The following is a 10899-nucleotide window of genomic DNA, read 5'->3' on the forward strand; positions in this document are numbered from 1 at the left end:
TTTATGTTACCACTAAGCATCAAGCTTAAGTTTTGGTTTGCATCTGTTAAAATAGATACTCATTCAAAATTTCTTTATCACACAACTTAACCAGTGAAGAAGTTTTGGATTACAGTAAAAGGAAACCCTGACAGAACAGGGTTTTTTAGGATTCATTCTAGAAAAAGCTCATCCAGGAACTATGATTTATTATTATTATTTTCTCTTCCTTTGCTGTCCTATTAAACTGTCTTTATCTCAACCCACAGGTTCTACTTTTTTTCCAATTCTCTCCCCTATCCCACTGCGGGGAGCAAGCGAGCAGCTGTGTGGTGCTTAGTTGCCAGCTGAGGTTAAACCACAACACAGTACTATCAAGAATATCTCTGTCATACACCCTCAATTGCACAAAGTCTGTTACCTTGCTCTAAAGGGTTAGAAAACATTGAATTCAAAGGAAAACATTTGTAGTAGATTCTGCTCTCTTGAAAAAAGTGAAGAAAGAGACAAGAAAAATTTATTCCTGTTTTGTAGTTGGTAGACTGTACAAGTCAAACATACCCATAAAGACACATCAACAAAAATAATTAAGGCAGAATAATCTTTGCAAAAAACCTGCCCTCCTAAGTTTTAATTTTAATCAAGGATGTTAGATGCAAACATGCTTATTTTTGTTGGATCAATTATTTAATAACAACTAACAGTTCAAAAATAACAACTAATAGGGGACAGACTAAAAGTCATTATTAAGCTTGTTTGAATGTAATGTTGACCCTGTTTTGAGTAAGATGCTGGACTAGATGACTCATGAGGTCTCTTCTAATCTGAATAACTCTATACTGTTGGCGACAGCTAGGCGCACAGAAAGGTCAACTGTATTACTCTGATGGAGACTACTGCATGTAACTATTAAAAACGTGTGTAGCCCAAAAGGCAATACCCAATACAGCTACTGATTGGTGCAGGGGCTGAAGTAAGAGAAAATGTTTCAATTGACTCATTCCCAATGCTAAAAACTGAGTTGTCAAAATCAAGTTAGGAAAAAAACCTAAACACCCAAGGGTGAAACATTTCCTTAACTTTGATCCTCATCTATATAACCTAAAAATGAAGACTGAAATGATTTTATTTAGACATAAATCATATACCCTTTGCAGAGTATGCTAGGAACCACGTTCACACTCTGATGGATATCACTGACTTTATTCTAGTGGAGTCTCACATGGATAATGAAGTGCAACATTATTAATTCAGGCCACACTCATTTTAAGGACATATTCTCAGTATTAAAAGAGCTAAGATAGTAACTATGAACACAAAATGAACACTTCTTTCTCTGTAATCAGATAGATGTATGCAAGTGACTATTATCCCCACCTTCCCTTCAAAAAAAATTGGCTATATTTATGGATCACAAAGTTTCCTATAGCTGTTGTTAGCTTTTTTTTTTAAGGCCTAGCTTGCCTAAAATCCATTTACCACAAGAATTTAGAGTCCATACATTTGTTATTAGGACAAAGATGAGAATGACAAAATAAATAGCTGAGGGGGAAAAGCGTGTTGGTAGACTACTCAGAAGTTAAAAATGAGACTTCAGAAAATTCTCCAGATTGCTGAGACTCTACACGTGCACACAGATTTTAAAATATAGTCCTATCTTTAACTAGTGCTTGCATTATGTATTTTGTCTTACACACTGTCATATGGAGTTAGAAACGTTAAGAGAAAACTCTCTCAAGACATTAATCAATAGGTATTTACACATTATCTGGTAACAGATAAAGTTCTCAAATTTTAATACCAGGTGGTAATCTGCTAGTTATAGCAGTAAATATTTCTTTCAAGGAAGTAAATTGAGTTTCAGGATTCAATAGCTCTAATTAAAAAAATAACACATAACAGTTTTGATGTACCATGTTGTAAGGCATAAGATGAAATGCAACAGCGTATCTATAAAATTACCACTCAGAACAGTTTTATTTTGTCAGAATTGATAAAAACATGAGAAAATAGGTATTCACCAACTCTAAAGACCAACCCAAAAGACCAACCCAATTATAATTATGATAAACAAAATTTGAGCATTTTGAATTATAATGCTATTTAACTAAATTAAATTACTACATTTTAGGGTTTGTTTGGAATTGTTTTTATCTATTCACCAAATGTTTAGTTTTCATTTTTATCAGCTGCTATCTATATTATCACCAATATGAAAACCTGATTTTTTTTTCTACTGAAGCAATTAAACAAAGTAATTTCAGCAATTTCAGCAATCCTTTGCTTTTGTATTACTCACACAAATGCTAATGGCTTTGTTCTGTAGGCTTTTCTTTAACGTATGTGCAAATTGTCTGAATCAAGTCTAAACTCTTTTCTTCAAGGTTAACACTGATGCCATTGAAGCAGTTGGCCTGAATCATCCATCATTCTGTCACCAAAACAAGCCTGGACACTGTCATTGGTTTGACAGATTCTGAAAATAATGTATCTATAACTGTTAGCATCTTCAGTACATGAACACAGCTAAAGGATTTATTTCTCACACAAGGTGAACACATAGCTCTCAGGATAATAAAAGTTGTGCTCATGTATCTGTAGCAGCACTTATTTGAAGTGACAGTCACACCAGTAGTAGTGCTGAACATTTACTCTTTAATGACCCATATTTTCCATTTCCTACTTTATACTTTCGAAGATTAAGAGTTCTTTACACAATGCCATGCTTATGACAACAAATACACAGGTCTGACAACACACAACCACATCAATACACGGCAATTACTATTTTTCCATTAAAAAAGCCAAAAGATGCTTAAGACAAGCATAAAACAGGTAAGTTTAGATATTTCTCAATTTCCCCTACTGAAAAGGTTTTGCAGTAACTACATATCTTAAAGACTCATGAAATATTTCTTTTCAGTGACATCTGAAGTTAGAATTTGAAACAATCTCTCACTTCAAATATGGGAGTTTCTTCTACTCTGCAGGAACAGACACCTTTTGCATATTTATCACAACCCTTATTGTGGAGCTAAAAAGGTTTTGAGCAGAGGATGGAGAAACAAATTCTATTGTTTTAAATGTCTGCCTTATTGCAATCTCATTGGAAATCTAAACACTTTGCTACCAAAACGGAGATCTAGCCTGGCAGTCTTAAGCACTTACAGTCTGGTGTAGCCAGTGGAGAGGCCAGCATGTCTGAACATCTACAAAGCACTGATCCAGTCTGCCTCAGTTAAATGCATGGCTTGGGGCATCTCCAGAGAAAGGCATTTCTAGTTTATTTACATTAACTTCCCAGTTCTCCTATTCAGCATACAAGAAATGCAAGGCATTTTAGCCACATGAGATGCAGTTTACCTAGCCCTTGTATAAGATGGAAAATTAACTAAGCACTGCTTGCAAAATGAGGATGAATCTAAACTAGCAGCAACATCAACTCACTCAGCTGCGCTGTGAAAGCACTGAGCACACACTGGAACTGGAAGCTTGGATTCTACACTGTCCATCTTCTCCAGACGAAACAGATAAATACCCTGAGTGACCAAATCATGGAGCAACCCTGGCAAAGTGAAAGCACACTGGTATTGAGTGTGACAGAGCAGAAGCAGCACATCAGTTGACTCTACCACTTAAATAAGAACAGAGACTTCCTCTTTTTGAGGGTAGTTTGACTAGACTCACCGTTAAAAACAAAACGCCCACCAAACAGCCAAACCAACCCCAACAACCTGACTTCATATTAAATGGAAAAAAAAATCACCACATTCTCAGTCAAAAAGAATGTCAAAAATCTTACCGAAACATTTTTTAGACATTCTTCACAGGACCTCTGGGAAAACTCTGAACACTCTAGAAAAAAAAACATACACACAGATGATGAGATTTATTTTTCCTCAGTAACATCAAGCACTTAACACAGTATTTAGCTTTTTCTTTTTTCTACTTCTAGATACAAGCAACAATTTTGACTGAGGCAATGAAAGCTCAATATTTCCATTCCCGGAGAACTGTAGCAAACATAGATACAAAGCATTTAAGTTTGACCTCTGACATAGTTAGGGAAACACTTTAACCTTACTTGTAACTTCAATCTGTTTTGTCTAAGGACAAACACAGGAGAAAAAACCCAGAGCCTCCCTGTATCTCTGCTGAAGTTTTACACTTCAATTTAGAGAACATTCCAAGTTTTTCTGCTTTGGAAGCCTAGCAAAGGCTGATCCTCACCTAGGGTTGGTCCCCCTTCCATAGATATCAACCTTTTTCTTCGGAAAAAAGTTTTTTAAAAAAATAAAGCTCTCCAAATAACATGATTTTAAATAACAGTTTAAAAATATTTCCAAACATAGGACACAAAGTCATTTTGTAAGAGGTCAACAAGAACTCTGACAGAAGTTTGAAAATCCAAGTGATGTGAAGGAGTTAACTCATATTTTCTTTGGATTTTAAAAAAATCTTCTATCCTAAAAAAGAAAATATTTACTGGCATTCACATTCCCAGAGGATTCCAGCCAAAGGCTATGACTTTCATTTAGAAGTACTGCATGCTTATTGTCTAACACTGGTCTTTTTTTATCTGCAATGTAGACATAATTTGCCACCCACAGGACCACATACATGCCATAGTCTTGACCTAGATGAACTACTTGACAGATGATGGGGAGTTTCCTCTCCTGGTCTGAACCTGGATTTTATTCCAATTGTTGTAGTTCCTATGATAATTTTTAGTATTACTTAGTGAAACTAACTTTTGATGCCCTTACCAACATGCTTTAACTTGTCAGCCCTGAATTGGTCAGGCAGTTGGACTAGATGATTATTGTAGGTCCTTTCCAACTGAAATAGTCTATTCTATTCTAAATTATTTCCACATATATCATATAAATATGAGGGGAAAGTATCTCCAAATCAGGAATCCAATTCTACTTTTAATGGATAACAGCGCATTAGTCATAAGCAGTTATCTATTTGAGCTAAATTCTTCGCATGTTTTGGGGTAACTACATATTTCAATATTTTATTTTCATAATTCAATATTATACCCTTCTGGTACTAATTCTTAATACTAAATACATTTCATGTACCAGTATATTTAGCTTTAATCAATATATCTGTTTAGAAAAAACACTTACTAGTTTTTCCGGTACCAATTAACATTGGGACTGGTACCAATTAACTGAGAAACAGCCTAAGTATTAAGGCCCATATACCAATTCATGGAAAAACAATGAAAAGCAGATTCAGAAATAGTTCTCAGTTTAAACTCAAAAATTTTCAAATGGGATTACTGCACATGGAGTACCACCATGCTTATTATAAAAATCATAGAATAGTTTGGGTTGGAAGGGACCTCTAAAGGTCATCTCGTCCAACCCCCCTGCCGTGGGCAGGGACATCGTCAACTAGATCAGGTTGCTCAGAGCCCCGTCCAACCTGACCTGGAATGGTTCCAGGGATGGGGCATCCACCACCTCCCTGGGCAACCTGTGCCAGTGCTTCACCACCCTCAGCGTAAAACATTTCTTCCTTCTATCTAGTCTAAATCTACCCCCCTTTAGTTTAAAGCCATTCCCCCTTGTCCTCTCGCAACAGGCCCTGCTAAAAAGTTTGCCCCCATCTTTTTTACAAGTCCCCTTTAAGTACTGATGGGCTGCAAGAAGATCTCCCCAAAGCCTTCTCTTCTCCAGGCCGAACAACCCCAACTCTCTCGGGCTTTCTTCATAGGAGAGGTGTTGCAGCCCTCTGATGATCTTTGTGGCCCTTCTCTGGACCTGCTCCAACAGGTCCGTGTCTTTCTTATGCTGAGGGCTCCAGAGCTGGACACAGTACTCCAGGTGGGGTCTCCCCAGAGCAGAGGGGCAGAATCACCTCCCTCCACCTGCTGGCCACGCTTCTTTTGATGCAGCCCAGGATACGATTGGCCTTCTGGGCTGTGAGCACACATTGCTGGCTCATATGCAGCTTTTCATCCACCAGTACCCCCAAGTCCTTCTCGGCAGGGCTGCTCCCAATCCCTTCATCCCCCAGCCTGTATTGATATCGGGGCTTGCCCCAACCCAGGTGCAGGACCCTGCACTTGGCCTTGTTGAACCTCATGAGGTTCACATGGGCCCACTTCTCAAGCTTGTCCAGGTCCCTCTGGATGGCATCCTGTCCCTCTGGCATGTCAACCACACCACTCAGCTTGGTGTCATCTGCAAACTTGCTGAGGGTGTGCTCCATCCCACTGTCTATGTCATTGATGAAGATATTAAACAGTACCGGTCCCAATATGGACCCCTGCGGGACACCACTCATCACCAACCTCCATCTGGACATTGAGCCATTGACCACTACCCTCTGGATGCGACCATCCAACCAATTCCTCACCCACCAGACAGTCCACCCATCAAATCCATACCTCTCCAGTCTAGAGAGAAGGATGTTGTGAGGGACCGTGTCAAAGGCCTTACAGAGGTCCAGATAGACGACATCTGTAGCCCTTCCCGTGTCCACTGATGTAGTCACTCCATCACAGAAGGCCACTAGGTTAGTCAGGCAGGACTTGCCCTTGGTGAAGCCATGCTGGCTGTCTCAAATCACCTCCCTGTCCTCCATGTGCCTTAGCATAGCTTCCAGGAGGATCTGCTCCATGACTTTCCCAGGCACAGAGGTGAGACTGACTAGCCTGTAGTTCCCCAGGTCTTCCTTTTTTCCCTTTTTAAAAATGGGGGGTATGTTTCCTCTTTTCCAATCAGTGGGAACTTCACTGGACTGCCACGACTTCTCAGATATGATGGATAGTGGCTTAGCAACTTCATCCGCCAGTTCCTTCAGGACCCACGGATGGATTTCATCGAGTCCCATGGACTTGTGCACCTTCAGGTGCCTTAGATGGTCTCGAACCTGATGTTCTCCTACAGTGGGTGGCTCTTCATTCTCCCAGTCCCCACCTTTGCCTTCTGTGGCTTGGGCGGTGAGGCTCAAGCACTTGCTGGTGAAGACTGAGGCAAAAAAGTCATTGAGTACCTCTGCCTTCTCCATATCCCGGGTAACCAGGTCTTCCGCTTCCTTCCAGAGAGGGCCCGCATTTTCCCTTGTCTTCCTTTTATCCCCAATGTACCTATAGAATCTCTTCTTGTTGCCCTTGATGGCCCTGGCCAGATTTCATTCTGTCAGAGCTTTAGCTTTCCTAACCTGATCCCTGGCTGCTCAGACAATTTCTCTGTATTCCTCCCAGGCTACCTGTCCTTGCTTCCACCCTCTGGAAAAGGGTGGAAAAAACACCTCCTGGTGTTTTTGCCTGACTTCCTCTTTGTTGGGATGCATCGCTCCTAAGCATGGAGGATGTGATCCTTGAATATTAACCAGCTTTCTTGGGCCCCTCTTCCCTCCAGGGCTTTAACCCATGCTACTCTGCCAAGCAGATCCCTGAAGAGGCCAAAGTCTGCTCTCCTGAAGTCCAGGGTAGTGAGCTTGCTGTGTGCCCTCCTCGGTGCCCTAAGGATCTTGAACTCCACCATTTCGTGGTCGCTACAGCCAAGGCTGCCCTTGAGCTTCACATTTCCCACCAGCCCCTCCTTGTTGGTGAGAACAAGGACCAGCGTAGTACCTCCCCTCGTTGGCTCCTCATATTTCATTACATTTTTCAATTTAAGATTTAAAACACCTAAACAAAACAGCTTTCTGAACATGAATTAGCGAGGTATGGTTAGAAGCATGCAAGTACACTACGGACTTCTAAAAATGTGGTTTAGGTTACATTTTCAGTAACTGAATCATCTACAGCAAAATGAAGAAGTGTAATGTTCTTTAGTCTCTTATCAAAGAAGGTAATCTCACAAGCTTTTCATGCTCTTTATCTTCTTTAACTGCCTTCCCACTGACATATTATAGGAGATAACCTATATTGGCATATAACCAAAAGACTGGGGCTTAAATTATAAAAAAAAATTAGACGTCTATTATTCATGTTTATTCTAAAGAACAGCATAGAAGAATTTTAATAAAAAATACTTCGAAATATATCATCACAACATACATTTCAAAAATCAAAACATCTTTATATATTGCTGTTATAAAATGTAACATTACCACAAGTAATTAAAAAAATATAATATATTTTTTCCATATTCTGCTTTATATATTTCTCTGAGTCAAGTAACTTACAAAGGTATATAAATTTCCCACCAGTTACGGTGTTCTCCACAAGAGCAGAGGATAGAACAAAACACCTCTCAAACTGAAAAAGAAGAAAAACCCAACAAACAACCCCTCCAATCCACCTTGCTAAAGCATTATGCGTACCAGCACATTAAACAAAAACTTTGGGTTTTTTTATTCAAAGAGATATCAAGTTGACAGCCTCCCTCTAATATGTCAAGGGACTACTGTATTATCTTTACTGGGGGGAAAAACGTAAGCCATAGCACCACTACCAACAATAATTCACATTGTATTTTGAACAGTATTTATCAAGCATAATCATTCCTTCTATATTGGCATGTAACATCAGCATTAATAACCTAACATGTAATAAAATGAGAAATCATTTTTTACATACCAAGCCTGGCTTACCGAGCACTGGAAGCATTACTGTGATAAGTGGTGTAATTTTTACCAAAATAGTTTAGTGTAACACCTTGTACAGAATAAACTGTAGCTGTATGAAGATTATATCCTCACTAGGTAAGAAAAAGCTATCACTGTTCATGCACTATTTTTTTTACAACTAGAATTCTGCCCACACATACAGGAATTGTACTATAGTTAGTTATGCACAAGTTAACTGTATGACCTCACTTTCTAGGAGACATACACATGGACCAGGGTAACTGCAGAAATACAGAACAAAGGCTGTTCCTCCACAAAATACAGGTAAAACAGAATAGCACTGACAATAAAACTATTTTGTTTAAAAACAGCTTTTCCCCCCCTCCCCTTTCCAGTATGTATTTGTGCATGAAGGTAGCACACGCAGAGATGATTTTTTTTTCACCAAGTACTCTTATTCCCCCTCAACCTTCCTTCTGCTGAAGCAATTAAAGCCAAACTTTTCTAGGTATTTTCTCAAACAGGGAACAATACAACCTTTATAGCCCCGTTTCATGCCAGTCCAATTCCATTGAACGCAGGTGCTGAACTTGCAGATTATTTAAACACAATGGCATACAAGGTCCCACAGTGTTGCAGAACTACCATAAAACTGCCATCTCTCTCTTCATGAGAGCATCACTTTAGTAACTGATATGCATCTGATAGTCAACAAGTTTACCTCCCTACTTTTTTCCAACTATTTCAATTTAAGATTAAAATTATAATACTAGTCATATGGCATAACAATCCATTTTTTATTTTTCACTTTACTCTTATTTCTAATATTTATTCCTTAAAGATCACCCACATCTTTCTGTATAATATCATGATCCTTCTCCATATCAACAGCCAACTTTGTGTCATGAGCAAATTCATAAACTCACATAAGTAAAAACTTCTTTACTGAAAGAGTGGTTAAACATTGGAAGAGGCTGCCCAGGGAAGTGGTTGAGTCACCATCCCTGGAGGTATTTAAAAGACATGTAGATGAGGCGCTTAGGGACATGGTTTAGTGGGTATGGTGGTGTTGGGTCAATGGCTGGACTTGATCTTAGAGGTCTTTTCCAACCTTAATGATTCTATAACAATAATAGTATATGAAGAGTTCTTTCCTAGGGAATCCATAAGCAACACCACTACCAATTCATCCCGATTCTTGGCTCTGACCAAACCCTTTGGTTTCATAAAAGAAATTAAACACCTCAAATTGGACTCTAAAAACACATGCCAACATCCACTTGAGATACCCTAATTTAATACAAGCTAACCCGATGTGTACCTTTCTGGTCACATCCGCTAACGGCAACCAAATTTGAGGACGAGCTTCACCAACTGCTTTCCAAAAGCAGCTATGAGATAAGCGATCCCAACAGAACAAACAGGACGGCAAGAGCATCTCCTCCAGCTTCTTCTTCCAAGCCACATTCCTCATCATCAGTCAGGGCAGAGAAAACCTAGGCAATTGCTGTCTCCTTGCAGCAAAACTCCTGATAACCCCACGGCCCCACAAGCCGGCCAGCAGTACAAGCCCTAGTGCCATCGCCCCTTCCCTTGGTCGGAAGCTTGGAGCCAGCCTCTCAGGAGCAGGCTGCCTGTCCTCCCCCAGCAGGGGCGAGGGAGGGCAGCCGAGCCGGAATCCGCACGGGCGGCTGCCCTCCCGCCGCACGGAACCGGCCCGCTCCGAGGCAGGGGACGAGGGCTAAGGCAAACCCCCGAGCTCCGCCAGCTCTCCAGAAGGCGCTCCCGGGCGGCGTTCGGCGCCTGCAGGCCTCGGGGCGAGCGGCGGCCTCTGCCCGTCCCTCCCGCCGTGGCCCCCGCAGCCCTGCTCAGGGGCGAGCGCGGCCCTCCAGAGAGGAACACCCCGGGAAGGCCCCGCAGCCCGCATCCACGGGCGAGCCCCGCCGCAGGGAGGAAGGGAACGGCTACGCGCTGCCCCGCCGCTCCCCGCCCCTCCTTACCCTGCGCCGGTGGTGGAGGCGCCGTGGCCGTGAGGTGCGCCAGCCCCATCCCGGCGCGGCCCCACACCAGCGCCAAGCCCTGCAGCCACAGCAGCGACAACCGTAGCGCCTCCATTGCCGCGCCGGACAGACCAAGGGCCGCGCTCGCAACAGGAACCGACCGCGCGCAGGCGCCAACGGCCCCCAGCGGGGGGCGGGGTTCGAGGCGGGGGGGAGCGCCTCACAGCGGGCCGGCCGTGAGGGGAGCAGGACGAGGAGCCGGCTTTATAGGCCGGGGTCTCGGCCCCGCAGGCGCCCGGAGAGGGTGTTTCACCTTCCGTGAGCTCCCGGTGCGTGCGGCCTGCGCCGGCCGTGCCTGTGGTGTCAGCGTCCCTTTGGCGCAGCT

The 10899-nt window shown here is 42.0% G+C and overlaps 1 protein-coding gene across 2 annotated transcripts in view; it reads right to left on the reverse strand.

Annotated features, from left to right (window-relative positions):
* PTTG1IP2 (PTTG1IP family member 2) overlaps positions 1-10656 on the reverse strand; it is a 34038-nt gene extending 23382 nt beyond the window's left edge. For both annotated transcript variants that reach the window (XM_076331553.1, XM_076331552.1), the window contains exons 1-2: positions 10515-10656; positions 3782-3834 (exon numbers count right to left, since the gene is read on the reverse strand). In XM_076331553.1, coding sequence (XP_076187668.1) covers positions 3782-3834; positions 10515-10629 — 168 coding nt within the window. In that variant the 5' untranslated portion in view covers positions 10630-10656. The remainder of the gene's footprint in view (positions 1-3781; positions 3835-10514) is intronic.
* Between the last annotated feature and the right edge of the window lie 243 nt (positions 10657-10899).

The sequence above is a fragment of the Aptenodytes patagonicus genome, chromosome 2, assembly GCF_965638725.1.
Source record: "Aptenodytes patagonicus chromosome 2, bAptPat1.pri.cur, whole genome shotgun sequence".
Taxonomy (NCBI): Eukaryota; Metazoa; Chordata; class Aves; order Sphenisciformes; family Spheniscidae; genus Aptenodytes; species Aptenodytes patagonicus.